The sequence below is a fragment of the Rana temporaria genome, chromosome 12 (genome assembly GCF_905171775.1).
Source record: "Rana temporaria chromosome 12, aRanTem1.1, whole genome shotgun sequence".
Taxonomy (NCBI): Eukaryota; Metazoa; Chordata; class Amphibia; order Anura; family Ranidae; genus Rana; species Rana temporaria.
The window spans coordinates 143,393,930-143,415,928 of record NC_053500.1 but is presented as its reverse complement, the minus strand read 5'-3'; the positions used below and the strand labels follow the sequence as shown (position 1 = coordinate 143,415,928).

General features: G+C 48.4%; 1 protein-coding gene across 2 annotated transcripts in view; it reads right to left on the bottom strand.

Moving 5' to 3' along the window:
* The window catches only part of TBCD (tubulin folding cofactor D), a 205,591-nt gene that overhangs the window by 165,581 nt on the left and 18,011 nt on the right, over window positions 1–21,999 (bottom strand). For both annotated transcript variants that reach the window (XM_040331075.1, XM_040331073.1), the window contains exon 9: window positions 3,606–3,651. In XM_040331075.1, the coding sequence (XP_040187009.1) occupies window positions 3,606–3,651 (46 nt within the window). The remainder of the gene's footprint in view (window positions 1–3,605; window positions 3,652–21,999) is intronic.

The window sequence follows — 21,999 nt, the reverse complement described above, 5'->3', positions numbered from 1 at the left end:
CGGCGATCGGTGATGCGGGGTGTCAGTCTGACACCCTGCATCTCCAATCTCGGAAAAGAGCCGCCGGCGGAGGCTCTTTACCACGTGATCAGCCGTGTCCAATAACGGCTGATCAAGATGTAAACAGGAAGAGCCGGCTCTTCCTCACTCGCGTCTGACAGACACAAGTAGACAGGGGGGGTTCGCGCTGATTGTTTATCAGCGCAGCCCCCCCCCCCCACGTATGCCCACACTGGACCACCAGGGAAGCCCCAAGCATGTGAATGGCCAGGTACATCCCACATGGCCATCCACATATGCAAATTGATGCCAAATGGGCACTGATTGGCACCATTGTGAAAGACCTTTAAATCAGTCATCAGTGCCACCCATCAGTGTCATCAGTGCCACCCATCAGTGTCCTGCAAGCTAACCCCATTGGGAGAGTGCTTCCCAGAATGGGGGTTAGCTTTTGCAGGGAGGAGCAGAGACTGCCGCCGAGTGACCCCAGAAGGCGAGGATCGGGGGCCACTCTGTGCAAAACGAACTGCACAGTGGAGGTAAGTATGGTGTGTTTGTTTTTATAAAAATAAAAAAATTACCTTTACAACCCCTTTAAGCGTGTGCCTGGGAGGTGGGGAGGAAAAGAGAGATCCAAGCTTTAGCTTAGCTGAAAACACAAAGATCTCTCTTTTGCTCGTTTTTTGCCTTGTTTACATCGACACACCGCTGATCCGTCTCACCACAGAACGATCAGCAGGCCGCCGGACCCGCTCATTGGCTCCTGCTGTGTCCATAGAACAATCAGCAGGCCGCCGGACCCGCTCATTGGCTCCTGCTGTGTCCAGCCACACCGCGCACGAGCACCCCCCCACACCACGTGAACGAAATCACGTACAGGTACGTGATTTTCTGCAACCGGGCCACCCTGCCGCAGTACGGCGGGCAGTCCAGAAGCGGTTAAATCATGTACGGTAAAATGTGTGATGTATGAATAATGTGTGGAGTAGAAATGTCATTTCATTGCGAATTTGGTTTTCTACAAATCTGATCCTATCTACTAAATGGAAATGATAAACCAGACCAATCATGTGAGGGCTGGCCAATCACTATTCACTGCAACCTGATTGACTTTTCATCATAGGGGGGGGGGTGGGAATAAAGTGCGGGGGGGGGGGGGGGTGGGTGGTAAGAAAGTGCGGGGGGGGGGGGGGTGTACGGGAAGAAAGTGCGGGGGGGGGGTGGGTGGGTGGTAAGAAAGTGCGGGGGGGGGGGGGGTGGGTGGTAAGAAAGTGCGGGGGGGGGGGGGTGGGTGGTAAGAAAGTGCGGGGGGGGGGGGGGGGTGGGTGGTAAGAAAGTGCGGGGGGTGTACGGGAAGAAAGTGCGGGGGGTGTACGGGAAGAAAGTGCGGGGGGTGTACGGGAAGAAAGTGCGGGGGGTGTACGGGAAGAAAGTGCGGGGGGTGTACGGGAAGAAAGTGCGGGGGGTGTACGGGAAGAAAGTGCGGGGGGTGTACGGGAAGAAAGTGCGGGGGGTGTACGGGAAGAAAGTGCGGGGGTGTACGGGAAGAAAGTGCGGGGGGTGTACGGGAAGAAAGTGCGGGGGGTGTACGGGAAGAAAGTGCGGGGGGTGTACGGGAAGAAAGTGCGGGGGGTGTACGGGAAGAAAGTGCGGGGGGTGTACGGGAAGAAAGTGCGGGGGGTGTACGGGAAGAAAGTGCGGGGGGTGTACGGGAAGAAAGTGCGGGGGGTGTACGGGAAGAAAGTGCGGGGGGTGTACGGGAAGAAAGTGCGGGGGGTGTACGGGAAGAAAGTGCGGGGGGTGTACGGGAAGAAAGTGCGGGGGGTGTACGGGAAGAAAGTGCGGGGGGTGTACGGGAAGAAAGTGCGGGGGGTGTACGGGAAGAAAGTGCGGGGGGTGTACGGGAAGAAAGTGCGGGGGGTGTACGGGAAGAAAGTGCGGGGGGTGTACGGGAAGAAAGTGCGGGGGGTGTACGGGAAGAAAGTGCGGGGGGTGTACGGGAAGAAAGTGCGGGGGGTGTACGGGAAGAAAGTGCGGGGGGTGTACGGGAAGAAAGTGCGGGGGGTGTACGGGAAGAAAGTGCGGGGGGTGTACGGGAAGAAAGTGCGGGGGGTGTACGGGAAGAAAGTGCGGGGGGTGTACGGGAAGAAAGTGCGGGGGGTGTACGGGAAGAAAGTGCGGGGGGTGTACGGGAAGAAAGTGCGGGGGGTGTACGGGAAGAAAGTGCGGGGGGTGTACGGGAAGAAAGTGCGGGGGGTGTACGGGAAGAAAGTGCGGGGGGTGTACGGGAAGAAAGTGCGGGGGGTGTACGGGAAGAAAGTGCGGGGGGTGTACGGGAAGAAAGTGCGGGGGGTGTACGGGAAGAAAGTGCGGGGGGTGTACGGGAAGAAAGTGCGGGGGGTGTACGGGAAGAAAGTGCGGGGGGTGTACGGGAAGAAAGTGCGGGGGGGGTACGGGAAGAAAGTGCGGGGGGTGTACGGGAAGAAAGTGCGGGGGGTGTACGGGAAGAAAGTGCGGGGGGTGTACGGGAAGAAAGTGCGGGGGGTGTACGGGAAGAAAGTGCGGGGGGTGTACGGGAAGAAAGTGCGGGGGGTGTACGGGAAGAAAGTGCGGGGGGTGTACGGGAAGAAAGTGCGGGGGGGGTACGGGAAGAAAGTGCGGGGGGTGTACGGGAAGAAAGTGCGGGGGGTGTACGGGAAGAAAGTGCGGGGGGTGTACGGGAAGAAAGTGCGGGGGGTGTACGGGAAGAAAGTGCGGGGGGTACGGGAAGAAAGTGCGGGGGGTACGGGAAGAAAGTGCGGGGGGTACGGGAAGAAAGTGCGGGGGGTATGGGAAGAAAGTGCGGGGTGTGGGAAGAAAGTGCGGGGGTACGGGAAGAAAGTGCGGGGGTACGGGAAGAAAGTGCGGGGGTACGGGAAGAAAGTGCGGGGGTACGGGAAGAAAGTGCGGGGGTACGGGAAGAAAGTGCGGGGGTACGGGAAGAAAGTGCGGGGGGTACGGGAAGAAAGTGCGGGGGGTGTATGGGAAGAAAGTGCGGGGGTACGGGAAGAAAGTGCGGGGGGTGTACGGGAAGAAAGTGCGGGGGGTGTACGGGAAGAAAGTGCGGGGGGTGTACGGGAAGAAAGTGCGGGGGGTATGGGAAGAAAGTGCGGGGGGTATGGGAAGAAAGTGCGGGGGGTACGGGAAGAAAGTGCGGGGGGGTGGGAATAAAGAGCGGGGGTATGGGAAGGAAGTGCGGGGGGAAAGTGCGGGGGGTGGGAAGAAAGTGCGGGGGGAAAGTGCGGGGGGTGGGAAGAAAGTGCGGAAAGACTGGGCAGGGTTGGAGGGAGAAGCGGGAACCAGAGAGGGAAGACGGCTCAATAGGAGGGAGAGTGTGGAGATCGGAGGGAGAGTGTGGAGATCGGAGGGAGAGTGTGGAGATCGGAGGGAGATCTATGTTGACGCCTGGAGGGGGTAGAAAGCTGGATTCTCCGCAGGATGGCCATACACAATCTGGAAGATCTGGTAACGAGTCCAGGGACATCCCAGATAAAAATAATATAATAGGGCCAGTCTGGGGGTATAGGAAATAAAATAAAAAAAGGGTCATTGTTAACGGCTCTCACCGTATGGCAGACAATCCTCTCGCTTCCCATGTTTGAAGAGTTGAGCCTGTAAAGAAAATGGATATTTGTGAAGGTTCTACAGAATTCTACAATCAACAGGCAAATCACTTAAAAAGAGTGAAAATGGTAATTTCTGCTAGAAGGAAGTCAATTTAATGAGCTGTATAGTCAGCTAAACCACTTCCATACCAGGCAAATTCTGGCATTCCTCCCCTACATGTAAAAATCATCATTATTTTTGTGCTAGAAAATGACTTGGAACCCCTAAACACACACACACACACACACACATTTTTAGCAAAGACCCCTAGAGAATAAAATAGCGGTCTTTGCAATTTTTTTCAACCTCCACGGTTTAGGAGACATTTACAATAATGACAGGCGCTGATGACTACGGCGCATTCGCCGTAGACAACGGCGCAGGAGCACTTTAGAAATGGCGATCGTGCCGTTCCTAAAAGGAGGCCGTGCCGTGACTGGCGGCTCCCACACGCACGTGCGGAAGCGACATCATCGCGCCAATTACAGTGCCGGAGCCGCGACACCCAGAAGTAACCCCTGGGAGAGATGTCAGCCGCTCCGAGCAGTGTAAGAGGATGGCTGCGGGGGCTTCGCACTGAGATGAGTATTACATAATGAGCTAGTAAACTATGCATACTAGCGCATTATACCTTTGTCTTGCAAGTGGTGTTTTTTTTTTTTTTAAAGGTTTACAACCACTTTAGCCCCGGAAGGATTTTCCCCCTTAATGACCAGGTCATTTTTTGTGATACGGCACTGTGTCGCTGTAAATGACAACTGCGTGGTCGTGCGACGTTGTACCCAAACAAAATTTACGTCCTCACCCCCCCCAAACAAATAGAGCTTACTTTTGGTGTTGTTTTTTTTACTTTAATACAATATATATATATATATATGTGTGTGTGGGGGGGGGCCTCAAAGACAAATGGCGCCAATCAGAGTCAAACTGCGTTGTTTGGAAATGCTCGGAAAGACACGGAAATACGGTTCCCGAGCCGTCCTCGGGTCTTTCCGCATGTTTCTGAGGCTCTCCAGCGCCCAGCCCCCCACCTCTGGCCACATGCGGTATTGCATGTCATTGAAGTCAATGTCGAACAAATTATTTTCGTTTCCATTGGCTTCAATGAGGAAACTCGCTTTGATATGCAAGTTCTTTGGGGGAAAAAAAAGGACGCCAATTTTGTTTGGGAGCCATGTCGCACGACTGCGCAATTGTCAGTTAAAGCAACGCAGTGCCGAATCGCAAAAACTGGCCGGGTCTTTTAGCTGCCTAAAGGTCCGGGTCTTAAGTGGTTAAGGTAACGCAGTGCTGGATCGCATGGGGGGGGGGGGGGGGGGGATAAATCTTCCGGAGCTGATGTGGTTAAAGCTCCAATTTTTGCTAAACAGGGAGTTTTATTTTGGTTGCCCCAGGATACGACGCAGCTCTGCTGGGTGCTCTGCCCAGGATTTTACTTCCTGTAACCCAGTAAAACAAGATTGAACCTTGGGGTGAAAATAAAGATGGAGGGAGGAAAAGTGAAGCATCTTGTAGATACTGGAAGAAGAAGGAGAGCGTCTGTACAAGAAATCTGGAGATGGGAACCCCATACATTTCAGGATTTTCCATACGATGTGATCGTCCCGGTATCACGACATGCAATGATTCAGCGTTTCCCCGTGTAACATTCACCGCATAGCTGCTCTCATTATTTGCATACCAGGGCACAGGGCACAGTTGCGGAATACTTTGTCTAATTGAAGGCGATGCGAAGGGGTTGACCTAATTTGCTCTGAAGACGTGTAATTAAAGCTTAACCTGGCCCGATGCCACCTGACAAAACGTCTTTCCAAGTGTTCACCGAACCTGCGCCGTCTCTGCCGCATTCTAATCAGATGAAGAAGCGAGTGGTGAAAAAAAGTCAGCGAATTCCAAAAAGAAGAATTATAAATCATAAAGCGCGCACAACTGCGGTTTAACGAGCGTACGCGAGAGTGCCAAAACAAACTGCGCACTGCAATATACGACGCCCAAAACTTTGTGAAAAAATGTAAGATTTAAAGACTCTGGGTCGGACTTTGTAGGCAAGATGGACGAGAGTATAAAAAGAAAAATTATTTGGTTAGTAACTAATCACTCAAACAGATCAAGTATAGAAAGAGTTAAAAAAAAAAAAAACAGAACATACAGTGGAACCTCCGTTTAACCACTCAAGACCCGGACCCAGAACAGGGAAACACGGCTTCCCCGTTCTTCACTGTGGCGCCGTCATTGATCGCATGTTCCCTTTTATAGGGAACCACAATCGATGATGTCACACCTACAGCCACACCCCCCTACAGTTAGAAACACAAATGAGGTCACACTTAACCCCTTTAGCGCCCCCTTGTGGTTAACTCCCAAACTGCAATTGTCATTTTCATAGTGAACAATGCATTTTAAATGCATTTTTTGCTGTGAAAATGACAATGGTCCCAAAAATGTGTCAAAATTGTCCGAAGTGTCCGCCATAATGTCGCAGTCACGAAAAAAAACGCTGATCGCCGCCATTAGTAGTAAAAAAAAATAATTAATAAAAATGCAATAAAACTATCCCCTTTTTTGTAAACGCTATACATTTTGCGCAAACTAATCGGTAAACGTTTATTGCGATTTTTTTAACCAAAAATATGTAAAAGAATACGTATCGGCCTAAACTGAGGGGAAAAAAATGTTTTATATATTTTTGGGGGTTATTATTTATAGAAAAAAAGTAAAAAATTGATTTTTTTAAAAAATTTAATTTTTTTAAAAATTGTCGCTCTATTTTTGTTTATAGCGCAAAAAAAATAAAACCGCAGAGGTGATCAAATACCACCAAAAGAAAGCTCTATTTGTGGGAAAAAAAGGACGCCAATTTTGTTTGGGAGCCATGTCGCACGACCGCACAATTGTCTGTTAAAGCGACGCAGTGCCGAAACGCAAAACCTGGCCGGGTCCTTTAGCTGCCTAAAGGTCCGGGTCTTAAGTGGTTAAGGTGAAAAAACTGTGCTGCAGCTCCCCCCCCCAGAATCCCTTTTTCTTAACTGAGCCCGATCCAGCAATGTGCATGAGCGCAGCAGCTCCAGCCATTGGCTCCCACTGCTGTGAATCAAATGCAATGACACGGGAGCAGGGGGGCGGGGCTGTGTCAGCGATGGCAGCAGCGAGCGGGCACGGGTGTCCCAAAGAAAAGCAGCTTTTGGTGGAGGCACCTGATGAAGAGGAGGGGCCTGGAGTACCAGTGGGGCACCCCAGAAGAGAAGGATTGAGGCTGCTTTGTGCAAAACGATTTCAAAAGAGCCGGTAAGTATAGGTATGTTTGTTACGGCGTAACGTATCTCATTTACGTTACTCCGCCGCAAGTTTTACGGGCAAGTGCTTGATTCACAAAGCACTTGCCTGTAAAAGTTGCGGCAGCGTAGCGTAAATCCTCCGGCGCAAGCCCGCCTAATTCAAATGATCCGGGTAGGGGGCGTGGATCATTTTAAATTGGGTGCGTTCCCGCACCGATTGTACTGCGCATGCGCCATCCCTAAAATTTCCCGACGTGCATAGCACTAAATGACGTCGCAAGGACGTCATTGGTTTCGACGTTAACGTAAATGGCGTCCAGTTCCATTCACGGACGACTTACGCAAATGACGTTAAATTTTCAAATTTCAACGCGGGAACGTCGGCCATACTTAACATTGGCTACGCCACCTAGGGGGCAGCTTTATCTTTACGCCGCGTATCTCTTACGGAAACGGCGTAAATTTACTGCGACGGGCAAGCGTACGTTCGTGAATCGGCGTAACGACTCATTGGCATATTCTACGCCGACCGCAATGGAAGCGCCACCTAGCGGCCATCCGAAATATTGCACCCTAAGATACGACGGCGCAGGCCGTCGTATCTTAGGCATGTTTAAGTGTATCTCAGTTTGAGAATACACTTAAACATACGACTGCGCAGATTCTGAGTTACGTCGGTGTATCTACTGATCCGCCGGCATAACTCTTTGAGAATCTGGCCCAGGGTTTACAACCCCTTTAATAATAAATGCAATGGCGCTTTGATGCTCGGATACAATGGGAATAACAGGTGGGATTTGATTCCAATATCATGGAGGAGGCCGACGCACTTCTGGGAAGCCCAAGCCCATGTTAATTTTCCCAGGATTCAGGGATCTCGGGGCGCTTGGAAAAAAACAGCGGCAGCCATTGTGCAAGTACCCGAGGGTTTCATTTTTTAATACTGCGCTTTTACAGTCATCGTACACAACGCTCAGAGATTTTGCATGATCAGTGCTGTGCGCGGCCAGTCGGCATTGTGACAGGACTCGATCGGATTAATTCCTGATAATTACAAGTAAACAAAATCCTATATTTAGCCGGAGATTACAGCAATAAGCCATAAATCACCAGCCCACCTTTCAATTCACTAAATGCCTTGACTAATGCACTCCATTCTGGGATAGCCCTTCCCTCACCGATCATCACACTTCGGGTGACTCAGGAATCTGTTTATAGGAGAAGGCGATTTCTTTTAATATTAGAAAACAGAAGGATTTCTAATGAAACAGAAACAAAACGATAAATATTTAGCGCAGAGCGATCCAACCTAGAGAAGGTGAGCCCAAAACACGGAGCTCCTGGGTGCTGCGCCAACAATACATCTGAAACAATAACCCGAGGCAAGTCACCTGCTCTGTTCCCAAAGTGCCAAAATAGAGTAAAAAAGCAACAAACAACAAGGATAGGACTCTCCTCCCGCTTTACACATAATACAAATCTATTGGAACCCTAAACAGAACTCTACAAAATGTACAGCCGACAACAGCGCACAGAGAGAGCAGGGGATAGGCTACGTTCTCATGGATATGAAGGGTCTCTGTGATGTCACTGGTCTCTAGTGATTGGATAGGCTGTGTTCTCATGAATATGAAGGGTCTCGGTGATGTCACTGGTCTCTAGTGATTGGATAGGCTGTGTTCTCATGAATATGAAGGGTCTCGGTGATGTCACTGGTCTCTAGTGATTGGATAGGCTGCTTTCTTGGTGTCTCGGTGATGTCACTGGTCTCTAGTGATAGGATAGGTTGTGTTCTCATGAATATGAAGGGTCTCGTGATGTCACTGGTCTCTAGTGATTGGATAGGCTGTGTTCTCATGAATATGAAGGGTCTAGTGATGTCACTGGTCTCTAGTGATTGGATAGGCTGTGTTCTCATGGATATGAAGGGTCTCTGTGATGTCACTGGTCTCTAGTGATTGGATAGGCTGTGTTCTCATGAATATGAAGGGTCTCGGTGAGGTCACTGGTCTCTAGTGATTGGATAGGCTGCTTTCTTGGTGTCTCGGTGATGTCACTGGTCTCTAGTGATAGGATAGGTTGTGTTCTCATGAATATGAAGGGTCTCGTGATGTCACTGGTCTCTAGTGATTGGATAGGCTGTGTTCTCATGAATATGAAGGGTCTCGTGATGTCACTGGTCTCCAGTGATTGGATAGGTTGTGTTCTCATGAATATGAAGGGTCTTGGTGATGTCACTGGTCTCTAGTGATTGGATAGGCTGCTTTCTTGGTGTCTCGTGATGTCACTGGTCTCTAGTGATTGGAAAGACTGTGTTCTCATGAATATGAAGGGTCTCGTGATGTCACTGGTGTCTAGTGATTGGATAGGCTGTGTTCCCATGAATATGAAGGGTCTCTGTGATGTCACTGGTCTCTAGTGAATGGATAGGCTGTGTTCCCATGAATATGAAGGGTCTCGGTGATGTCACTGGTCTCTAGTGAATGGATAGGCTGTGTTCCCATGAATATGAAGGGTCTCGGTGATGTCACTGGTCTCTAGTGAATGGATAGGCTGTGTTCTCATGAATATGAAGGGTCTCGTGAGGTCACTGGTCTTTAGTGATTGGATAGGCTGTGTTCTCATGATGTCACTGGTCTCTAGTGAATGGATAGGCCGTGTTCTCATGAATATGAAGGGTCTCGTGATGTCACTGGTCTCTAGTGATCGGATAGGCTGTGTTCTCATAAATATGAAGGGTCTCGGTGATGTCACTGGTCTCTAGTGAATGGATAGGCTGCATTCTCATGAATTACATTACATGCTAAGACCTACCCTGAAAATAAGCCCTACTGTGTCTTTTGTTGCAAAAAATTATTATAACTCCCGGGTTTTATTTTTGGGGAAACACGGCATTACTTGTTCCTGCAAGGCAGTTACACTGAGTAGTCTAGTCAATCTCTCTTTTTCCTTGTATATGAATATAATTTATGGAATGATTAAACATTGTTATGGAACAGCGAATGTTCCGCATTACTTAAGGTAGCATACTTGTTACATAAGTGTTCCTCCTAAGAAGATGACCTACATAGGTCACATAACTCCATGGTCATCGGATAATTGGAAACCAGTTGAAATTTTCACAATCTCTGCAAGAACCCATAATTTAGCCTGATGTCAGGGCATGTAGATCTGTTAGGCATGGATTGCGTCACTGGTAATCATGGTCGTTTATGTAGCTTGGGGAGTCTCTTCTATCATCCGGGCTGCACTGTCAGCCCAATAAAGCAGAACTGAACTGCATCATATGGGGTGTGGCGCCTCTAATTACTTGGAGATTTGTTTTGCTTATATTTTGTACATTGTTATTTAACCAAACATTAAAACTGGATTATACTGCAAAACATAGCTTTCTGTGGCTTTCCTTTCCACTAGATGCAGGCTGTTTATCAACTATAAGGCAGCAACACTGAAGCTTCATATTCATGAGAACACAGCCTATCCGATCACTAGAGACCAGTGACATCACCGAGACCCTTCATATTCATGAGAACACAGCCTATCCAATCACTAGAGACCAGTGACATCACAGAGACCCTTCATATTCATGAGAACACAGCCTATCCAATCACTAGAGACCAGTGACATCACAGAGACCCTTCATATTCATGAGAGTGTAGCCTATCCAATCACTAGAGACCAGTGACATCACCGAGACCCTTCATATTCATGGGAACACAGCCTATCCAATCACTAGAGACCAGTGACATCACTGAGACCTTTCATATTCATGAGATCACAGCCTATCCATCACAAGAGACCAGTGACATCACCGAGACCCTTCATATTCATGAGATCACAGCTTATCCAATCACTAGAGACCAGTGACGTCACCAAGACCCTTCATATTCATGAGAACACAGCCTATCCAATCACTAGAGACCAGTGACATCACCGAGACCCTTCATATTCATGAGAACACAGCCTATCCAATCACTAGAGACCAGTGACATCACCGAGACTCTTCATATTCATTAGAACACAGCCTATCCAATCACTAGAGACCAGTGGCATCACCGAGACCCTTCATATTCATGAGAACACAACCTATCCAATCACTAGAGACCAGTGACATCACAGAGACCCTTCATATTCATGAGAACACAGCCTATCCAATCACTAGAGACCAGTGACATCACCGAGACCCTTCATATTCATGAGAACACAGCCTATCCAATCACTAGAGACCAGTGACATCACCGAGACTCTTCATATTCATTAGAACACAGCCTATCCAATCACTAGAGACCAGTGGCATCACCGAGACCCTTCATATTCATGAGAACACAACCTATCCAATCACTAGAGACCAGTGACATCACAGAGACCCTTCATATTCATGAGAACACAGCCTATCCGATGACTAGAGACCAGTGACATCACGAGACCCTTCATATTCATGAGATCACAGCCTATCCGATCACTAGAGACCAGTGACATCACAGAGACTCTTCATATTCATGAGAACACAGTCTATCCGATCACTAGAGACTAGTAACATCACCGAGACCCTTCATATTCATGAGAACACAGCCTATCCAATCACTAGAGACCAGTGACATCACCGAGACCCTTCATATTCATGAGAACACAGCCTATCCTACCATACCTACTGTATACGTGTGTTACCACCTGTACTGAACTGCATGGGTTCAGTTGTGAATGGGCCCTTTATGAAGAATTAGTCTACTGTTTGTTTGAGAAAGAAAGAAAGAAAGAAAGAAAGAAAGAAAGAAAGAAAGAAAGAAAGAAAGAAAGAAAGAAAGAAAGAAAGAAAGAAAGAAAAAAGAAAAGAAAGAAGAAAAAGAAAAGAAAAAAGAAAAAAGAAAAAAAGGAAAAGAAAAGGAAAAGAAAAAGAAAAAAAAGGAAAAGAAAGAAAGAAAGGGCTTTTAAATCAAGTAGTTGAACCGCTGAGAATTCTTAACGCAAAAGTGACAAGACACAAATACAAAATGTCACAAAGATCCTAAAGCAAGTTAACTTGAAACGTTTGTAGAGAAAAACAAAAGTGTTGCTGAAAATAAAACCTTTTTATAAAAGCAAAAAAATATATATTTTTTTTTCTTAAGAAAAACCAAACCCCACAGGCCATGCACATTCCATGGTCACATCACACCCCGCAAAAATATGAGGGGACTCCAGGCAACATATTGTACGTTTTGCTGCCTCTGGGCCCCGTGGAGGAGGACGGGGCTGAGCCACCTGTTACCAGTGCCCGAGGGATATTCCACCTGCCGGTCTCCCGGGTTGCACACACACCAGGCGGTATTGTAATGACAGGAGAATTAATGCAACATAGAAGACGTTCATTTTCAATATACAATTAATAGGTCACCACTGGAATAAGAAAAGACAAGTCCAGGATTAGGTGCCGTCCGTGAAATTACAATACACCGTAGAAAATATGTAGGCCAGTCATTGCACAGTGCGTATGTCACTCTTATTTACAGCCGTAATTAAAAGACTGAATTGTTTTTCCAGTTATGGCGCCCGGGGCTACCTGTAGACGATGGCATCCGTGTCACGCAAGAAGTGGGTGGGGTCAGCGCCTTGAGCTCAAACCAAGCTGGGCTGTTACCTGACAGCTAATCACAGGTTATTATAGGTGTACCCCTCCGTCCAGGAGGCATTCGTCCCACTGATGTTATTGTGGATCATCATTAAGGATTACAGATTAACCCTCCGTCTGCTGGGTGCACCTGTGCTGGTCACCTGTACGCTCAAATGATATACTTCTTCCATCCAAGTATTCCCTTAAACTTGCCAACCGGGCCAATTCTGACATTTCGCTCCTACATGTAAATATCATATTTTTTTTGCTAGAAAATTACATAGAATCCAAAAATACTATAATGTTTTTTTTAGCAGAGACCCTGGAGAATAAAATGGCGGTTATTGCAACTTTTTATCTTGCACGGTATTTGTGCAGCAATTTATCAAACATGTTTCATGCTTTTTTACCTTAATACATAGGATGTATTAAGGTGAAAAAAAAAAACGGGAAGCTTTACAACCCCTTTAAAAAAAAAGGGGGGGGGTGGGGGGGGGTATGTGCTTGGGTGTAACTTACATTTTTCTTGTTTTTACTTAATATTTCAGACTCCACTGAGTATAATGTAATGCAGATCGCACTGTATAACATTCTTACCCGACCTTGAACAGAAAAACTGGCCAAGGAACCCGGAAGTGACATCACATCACGTCTCCCCTGTGCTCCCACTGAATGCAATGCAGATCGCATTGCAATACAATCTTTCCCGGCCTTGATGGCCAGGGAAACGGTCAATGGGGACCCGGAAGTGACATCATATATGCCACCTCTGGGTCAGCAACAAGTAGGGGAGGACAGCAGACGTGTGGGGTGTGTAGAAGCATTCAGGCTGCAGTGCAGCCACCACAATGATTCATGAGAACACAGCCTATCCAATCACTAGAGACCAGTGACATCACCGAGACCCTTCATATTCATGAGAACACAGCCTATCCGATCACTAGAGACCAGTGACATCACAGAGACCCTTCATATTCATGAGAACACAGCCTATCCAATCACTAGAGACCAGTGACATCACCAAGACCCTTCATATTCATGAGAACACAGCCTATCCAATCACTAGAGACCAGTGACATCACGAGACCCTTCATATTCATGAGAACACAGCCTATCCAATCACTAGAGACCAGTGACATCACCGAGACCATTCATATTCATGAGAACATAGCCTATCCAATCACTAGAGACCAGTGACATCACCGAGACCCTTCATATTCATGAGAACACAGCCTATCCAATCACTAGAGACCAGTGACATCACCGAGACCCTTCATATTCATGAGAACACAGCCTATCCAATCACTAGAGACCAGTGACATCACAGAGACCCTTCATATTCATGAGAACACAGCCTATCCATCACTAGAGACCAGTGACATCACCGAGACCCTTCATATTCATGAGAACACAGCCTATCCATCACTAGAGACCAGTGACATCACCGAGACCCTTCATATTCATGAGAACACAGCCTATCCAATCACTAGAGACCAGTGACATCACCGAGACCCTTCATATTCATGAGAACACAGCCTATCCAATCACTAGAGACCAGTGACATCACCGAGACCCTTCATATTCATGAGAACACAGCCTATCCAATCACTAGAGACCAGTGACATCACAGAGACCCTTCATATTGATGAGAACACAGCCTATCCATCACTAGAGACCAGTGACATCACTGAGACCCTTCATATTCATGAGAACACAGCCTATCCAATCACTAGAGACCAGTGACATCACCGAGACCCTTCATATTCATGAGAACACAGCCTATCCAATCACGAGAGACCAGTGACATCACCGAGACCCTTCATATTCATGAGAACACAGCCTATCCAATCACGAGAGACCAGTGACATCACCGAGACCCTTCATATTCATGAGAACACAGCCTATCCAATCACTAGAGACCAGGGACATCACAGAGACCCTTCATATTCATGAGAACACAGCCTATCCATCACTAGAGACCAGTGACATCACCGAGACCCTTCATATTTATGAGAACACAGCCTATCCAATCACTAGAGACCAGTGACATCACAAGACCCTTCATATTCATGAGAACACAGCCTATCACTAGAGACCAGTGACATCACCGAGACCCTTCATATTTATGAGAACACAGCCTATCCAATCACTAGAGACCAGTGACATCACAAGACCCTTCATATTCATGAGAACACAGCCTATCCATCACTAGAGACCAGTGACATCACTGAGACCCTTCATATTCATGAGAACACAGCCTATACAATCACTAGAGACCAGTGACATCACAGAGACCCTTCATATTCATGAGAACACAGCCTATCCAATCACTAGAGACCAGTGACATCACCAAGACCCTTCATATTTATGAGAACACAGCCTATCCAATCACTAGAGACCAGTGACATCACCGAGACCCTTCATATTCATGAGAACACAGCCTATCCAATCACTAGAGACCAGTGACATCACCGAGACCCTTCATATTCATGAGAACACAGCCTATCCAATCACTAGAGACCAGTGACATCACAGAGACCCTTCATATTCATGAGAACACAGCCTATCCAATCACTAGAGACCAGTGACATCACAGAGACCCTTTATATTCATGAGAACACAGCCTATCCAATCACTAGAGACCAGTGACATCACCGAGACCCTTCATATTCATGAGAACACAGCCTATCCAATCACTAGAGACCAGTGACATCACCGAGACCCTTCATATTCATGAGAACACAGCCTATCCAATCACTAGAGACCAGTGACATCACCGAGACCCTTCATATTCATGAGAACACAGCCTATCCAATCACTAGAGACCAGTGACATCACCGAGACCCTTCATATTCATGAGAACACATCCTATCCAATCACTAGAGACCAGTGACATCACCGAGACCCTTCATATTCATGAGAACACATCCTATCCAATCACTAGAGACCAGTGACATCACAGAGACCCTTCATATTCATGAGAACACAGCCTATCCAATCACTAGAGACCAGTGACATCACAGAGACCCTTCATATTCCTGAGAACACAGCCTATCCATCACTAGAGACCAGTGACATCACAGAGACGCCAAGAAAGCTAGAGACCAGTGACATCATCGAGACCCTTCATATTTATGAGAACACAGCCTATCCATCACTAGAGACCAGTGACATCACAGAGACCCTTCATATTTATGAGAACACAGCCTATCCATCACTAGAGACCGGTGACATCCCCGAGACCCTTCATATTCATGAGAACACAGCCTATCCAATCACCAGAGACCAGTGACATCACCAAGAATGCAGCCTATCAATTCACTAGGAACCAGTGACATCACTGAGGCCTAAAGTGGTTGTAAACCCACTTTTTGGACTTCTACCTATAGGCAAGCCTAGAATAAGGCTTACCTATAGGTAGTGGAAATATCTCCTAAACATGCGCCATTTAGGAGATATTTCACTTGTAGTCCGCCGGAATTGCGGAGCATGCGCCGGGAAGAAACGAAACTCCGTGGCGTTTCTTCCCCAGCATATGCTGTTTTTTTGTGCGCATGCTCGGAGTGATGTCATCGCTGCTCCAGCCAATCACAGCGCCGGAGCGGCGATATCCGGAAGTCATTCCGGGACTTCCCTCGCTAATTGGGTATAACCCGCGGTTGGTCAGCGCCTATCGCATGTTTTAGCTGTAATCATATATATTTGAAGTGTGTTTTCTTTTATGTTAGCCATGACTAAGCACTAATTGGAGTGTGAAACGCGTAGGCTGTTTTCCCTGTGTTCTGCTTGTTTTGTAGTGCATTTTTTAACCATTTTTTACAATAAAGACAACCTTATGGTTTTTCTTGGAGTGCGGCTGTCCATCCCGTCTTTCCACATATCAATCACTCCGGGACAACATGTCGGCGGCCGGAGGGGGAGACGGGGACCGCCACGGGGGCTTTGCTCTGAGGCAAGTAATACATAATCAGCTAGTATGCTATGCATACTAGCCGATTATGCCTTTGTCTTGAAGGGGGTTTTCCCCCCCGTTATTTCGAGGGGGGGGGTTACTTCCTCTTTAAAGGCTTTTAATAATCAACGGGGACCCGGATGTGACAACACACGTCTCCCCTGTGCTCCCACTGAATGTAATGCACATCGCATTGCAATACATTCTTTCCCAGATTTGATGGCCAGGGAAACTGTCAATGGAGACCTGGAAGTGACATCATATTGGTCACTTCCGGGTCAGCAACAAGAAGGGGAGGACAGCGGACGCGCGTGGTGGGTGGAATCATTCAGGCCGCAGTGCAGCCACCTGAATGCTTCCAAGCCGACAAAAGCCCAGGCGCCAGGATGCAATTTTTTTTTTTAAGTGTATTTTGTGCATGTACTCGAGAGAGGAGCCGGACTGCAGGAGTTGAGAGTAGGCAGGCCTCCCCCAGAGGCAATCTGCCACCTTTCTCAATGCCCCGGGTGGCAATGGCGGGTGTGAGGGGGTCCTCCCACACAGCCCGCCCTACCTGCTCCGCTTTGAAGCCCAACGGGGCAGAGGGACTCCCTATAAGGGAGTGAGAGGATCTAGCCCGCTCAACCACCCCGGTTAGTCCTTCGTCTCTCTTTTTAGAGACCGCGTGGTCAAAGTGCGTGCATGTTAACCCAATTTCGAGTGCGTGTAAGTGTGGTGGTTTTCGTGGGAGGGGGGTGGGCGTACTAAGCGCAGGCTTACCTCGCATAGCGCACCCACAGGGAGCCGGGCTGAGACCACCAAACTCAATTCACATGTAGCTGAGACCGGGATCCGAACCCCTAGCTGCAGAGGTGAATGGCTTGTCAGCGCAGTGCCAATCGCGTTGAGCCACCGCAGCTCCCGTGGCCAGGATGCAATTCATAGTCACCATGGCGACCTTTTTTTATTTGCTCCCCCACTAAAGTGGAGTTACCCTTTAATCATATTTCAAGTGTCCTTTTTCCACCATAGCTTAGTACCGGACTGTCTGCCATGGGTAACAAAGTCTATTTCCTTCCCCGCAAAGCAGCTCCACGTAAGAAGCTCGCCCCCGATACACGAGGCGTAGAAAAGCACCTGCTGTAAGTCAAGTGAAGCAGCACACCTGTTGTGCTAACAGGTGGAACGGAGCGATGTGGGGGAATGTCACCGTGCGGAGAGGCGTACAAGCCCAGACAGGCAGAGCTGAATGCTGAAGCGCTGTGTAGGTGTGCCAGGAACAAAAGCATTAAGTGTGGCTTACAGGGGTAAAACTTGCCTGTCCGCCTCATGCTGTGAATGATTAAATAGGACGGTGTTTTGACAAGGTGTCACTGTGCTGCGATTTTCTGCGGTTATTACATCTACTGCCTAACACCAGAATATTTAAAAAAGATTGCTCAGGAATGAGCGCCTGCCCTGATCAACATAATCGCACAAGTAGGGCACACCAGTATTCCCAACCTCCAGCATACCTAAACAAATTAAATACTGCCCCACAGGTAAGAACCGGTATTACCAGCTGACCATGATGATTAACCACTTCAGTTCTGGAGGGTTTTACCCCCTTCATGACCAAACCATTTATTGCCATTTAGCACTGTGCTACTTTAACTGGTAATTGCTCAGTCATGCAACACTGTACCCAAATTAAACATATATTATTTTTTCCCCACAAATAAAGAGCTTTCTTTTAGTGGCATTTGATCATCTCTGTGGATTTTCATTTTGCTGCAAGCAATAACCACTGTGTGTTCTCCAAGCTGGGACAGCCCAGCGAGAGGGTTTCTCCCATCAACACTGTCTGTGTTGATGGGGAATCGAGTGAAAAAAAAATAATAATCGCATCTCATATGGCCAGCGTAGGGGAGGGGAGGGGTCAGTGCATTTAGAGAAGGGGGGGGGTAAAGTGAGGACAGTGCTTTAAAGGCGGTGGGGTGGGAGCGGGGGCAAGGACACTGCTCTGAAGGAGATTTGAGGACACTGCTGTGAAAGGGTGGGGGGGGGCAGGGAACAATGATGTAAGGGGAGGAGGGACTGTTATCGGGGGGGGGGTTAATAAAGACAGGGGACACTGGGGGCCAGTCATGTGAAGAGGGGTGAGGACACCGCTATGAGATGGGGGGTGTGAAGGGGGCTCGGGCACTGATGTGAAGGGGGTGGGGAGGGATGGGGGTTAAAGGCAAGGGGGCAGGGGACACTGATGTTAAAAGGGGTGAGGACACTGCTATAAAAGGGAGGGGGGGGGCAGGGAACACTGATGTTAAAAGGGGTGAGGACACTGCTATGAGGGGGGGGGGGGTTAAGGTTGGCAGGGCACACTGACGTGAAGGGGGAGATGAGAACACTGCTATGGAGAGGTGTTGTTGGTTAAAGGGGGCAAAGGGCACTGATGTGAAGGGAGAGCGAGGATGCTGCTATGAAGGAAGTGGGGTTAAGGGGGGGGGGCAGGGGACACTGATGTGAAGGAGCGCGAGGACACTGCTATAAGGGGGGGGGGGGTACACTGATGTGAAGGGGGAGGCGAGGACACGTCTATGAAGGTGGAGGTCAAGAGAGGCAGGGGACGCTGATGTGAAGGTGGGGGGGGGGGCTGAGGACACTGCTAGAAAGTTAATGGAGGCAGGGGACGGAGGTAATGTAATGCAAGGGGGGTGGGGGGACTGAAGACAGTGATTTAAAGAGGGGACTGTGATATAAATGTGGGGGGCAGTGATGTGAAGGATCTGAGACGTTGCACCGGATTTCTAAAATTCCAGAACCCTCCCCCCCTTTTTTTTTTGATCCGCAGTGGTGTTGAAAAACAACCATAAAAACTGTTAAGTGAACAAAAAACGTGCATGTGGAACACACACACTTAAAAGTGCACTGAAGGGGGGAGAACCTCTCCCTGATCCCCGGGACGCAAGGCTCCTGACAGGGACATAGGGTTACATGGTCCACCTTGCCAGAAGGCCTGGCGGACCCCTTTCCCCGTGGCCGACCACCAAGTACTAGGTCGAGGGGCTCTTCCAAAAAGAGAGAGACCCCCCCCCCCAGGAGCAGGGGAGGAAGGAACCTAAGGGCCACATATCCTCCCCCTAGACGTTAGGGCAAGCCTGAGGTTCCCCCCCCCCCCCAATCCTAGTGAGGAAAAAAAATAAAAGCACACAAAAAAGTGAAAGAGTGACAAAAAATGTACAAAGTCTATGGCAGGGGTATGGAATTTATTTATGCGATTCTTCAATCCAACATGCCGGTCAGTGACATTTTGGTGGATGGGAAGAAACTGAGGAGCCCGATAAAAACCCACCTGGAGAACGTGCATTGTGTCCCTGGGTGGAAATGAACTTGGGGACCCAACACCACAAGGTCACAATGCCAATTACACATCTACCAGACGATAGTCCTGCTCCTCACAGGACGACAATACTGCTGCACAGCATCCAACTTTCTTCCTTCCCGAAGGCCAATCAGGCAGAAAAGTGGGAGATGAAGAAGACAGACAGCAGGAGATAAGACCTCCCGTGTTAAACCTAATTAGAGGCAATTACCGCTCTTGAAAAGGATCTTCAAGACTTAAGATCTCTAGGCCTTTTCTGGAACTGGGAGGAAAAAAAAAAAAAAAACGTCTACACTTTTAACACCCAGTAAAGCTTATTAGCAAATTAAACCCCTGTGATCAGTGCCACCCGATACCTAGACCTGAGCGAGAGCCCCGTCCGTCCGACGGGAACAAAGCCTGCATTTGTTAGAAGTGGAAGCAGGCGGTTTAGGGAAGGGAGGGTCAGGACTCTACAAAAGAAGGAAGGTCTGCAGGGTTTACAGATCCAAATGAATACTGGAGCCTGGAAACTGGAGTTTCGAGTCGATTAAACTGGCACGACCACTTCAAAAGATCAATATTTCCTTTATTCTTCTCCAACTAATGAAAGAAAATCTGAAAGGATCTCTGGAGGGGGGGGGGGTGTCTTCAATCAGGGGCATAACACGCTGGATTAAGGCATTAGAGCCCACCAATAAAAGGGCCATCAAGCTAATTGAAGGCGGGACGCCAGTCCTCGTTTTAGAGGACAATCACCATCTATTTAGCTCCATTTCCATATCATTGCCACCTAGGGTGGGATTTTTCTTCAACGGCTCCGAATTACAGTAAAGCCTTGGATTGCGAGCAAAATTTATTCCGGAAGCATGCTTGTAATCCAAAGCACTTGTATATGAAAGCAAATTTTCCCATAAGAAATAGAAACTCAAATGATTCGTTCCACAACCATTTAAGTTCCTGAGCACCAGGCTGATGGGCAAAAGGTTCAAGTTCATTTATCTGTGCCAATGAATTTCACGAGTTCTGAAGAATGCCCTTCATCAGAGATCTAAACTTCTAATGAAAAACGAAGCTGAACTATAAATCAGCTGATATTTTGCGTGCCCCGATTCCTCCCTGCACGCCGATCAGCATGCACATTTTTAAATTAAATCTGTTGTTGTTGCTGCAATACCCACCTCCTCTCCGGCGCTGTCCCCTGAAGACATTCTGCTACCTCCATCCAGCAGCTGTGTCCTGCTTTAAGATTGAATGACAGACATCACTAGACCCCGATTATGGAGCAGCAAGAACAAAGACTGGAGCAGCAAGAACTTGGGCTTCCTGTGAGCCCAAGGCATAGTGGACCTGCTGTCTGGGGGTGCATCATTATGCCACCCTGGGCTCATAGAGAACAGTACAATAAAATGGCACTCACATCACAACCCAAGGATGGGTAATGGGGGGGGGCGGCATTGGTCTGGGTGGAGCTAAAGCATAATGTATGTAGACATCTTCCTGTGAGCCCAAGGCCTCATAGACCTGCCCTCTGGAGGTGCGCCACCATACCACCCTGAGCTCATAGAGACACCACAAAGAATGGCACTCACATCACAACCCAAGTTTTATTTTCGGGGGGGTGGTGCACTGGACTGGGTGGAGCTAAAGTATAATGTATACAGGTTACTTCCCGTGAACCCAAGGCATCATAGACCTGCCCTCTGGAGGCGAGTGCTCATGCTACCCTGGCACTCACATTACAACCCAAGGAGAAGGATTGGGGAGGGGCACTGAGCTGGGGGGGGGAGCTAAAGTATAATGTATACAGGTAACCTTCTGTGAGCCGAAAGGGGTGTGATCATGCCACTCTGGACCTCAGAGAAGACTACAAAGAATGGCACTGGCACTCACATCACAATGCAAAGAGAAGGAGGAGGATTGGGAGGGGGGGGGGGGCACTGACTGGGTGGAGCTCAAGTATAATGTACACAGGTTACTTCCTGTGAGCCCAAGGCATCATGGACCTGCCCTTTGGTGGGGTGTCATTATGCCACCCTGGGCTTAGAGAACACCCCAAAGAATGGCGCTCACATCACAATCCAAGGTTTGCTTTTGGGGGGAGGGGGGGGTGTACTGGAACTGGGTGGAGCTAAAGTATAATGTGTATACTTCTTGTGAGCCCAAGGCATCATGGACCTGTGGGGGGTCATCATTTTGCCACCCTGGGCTCAGAGAA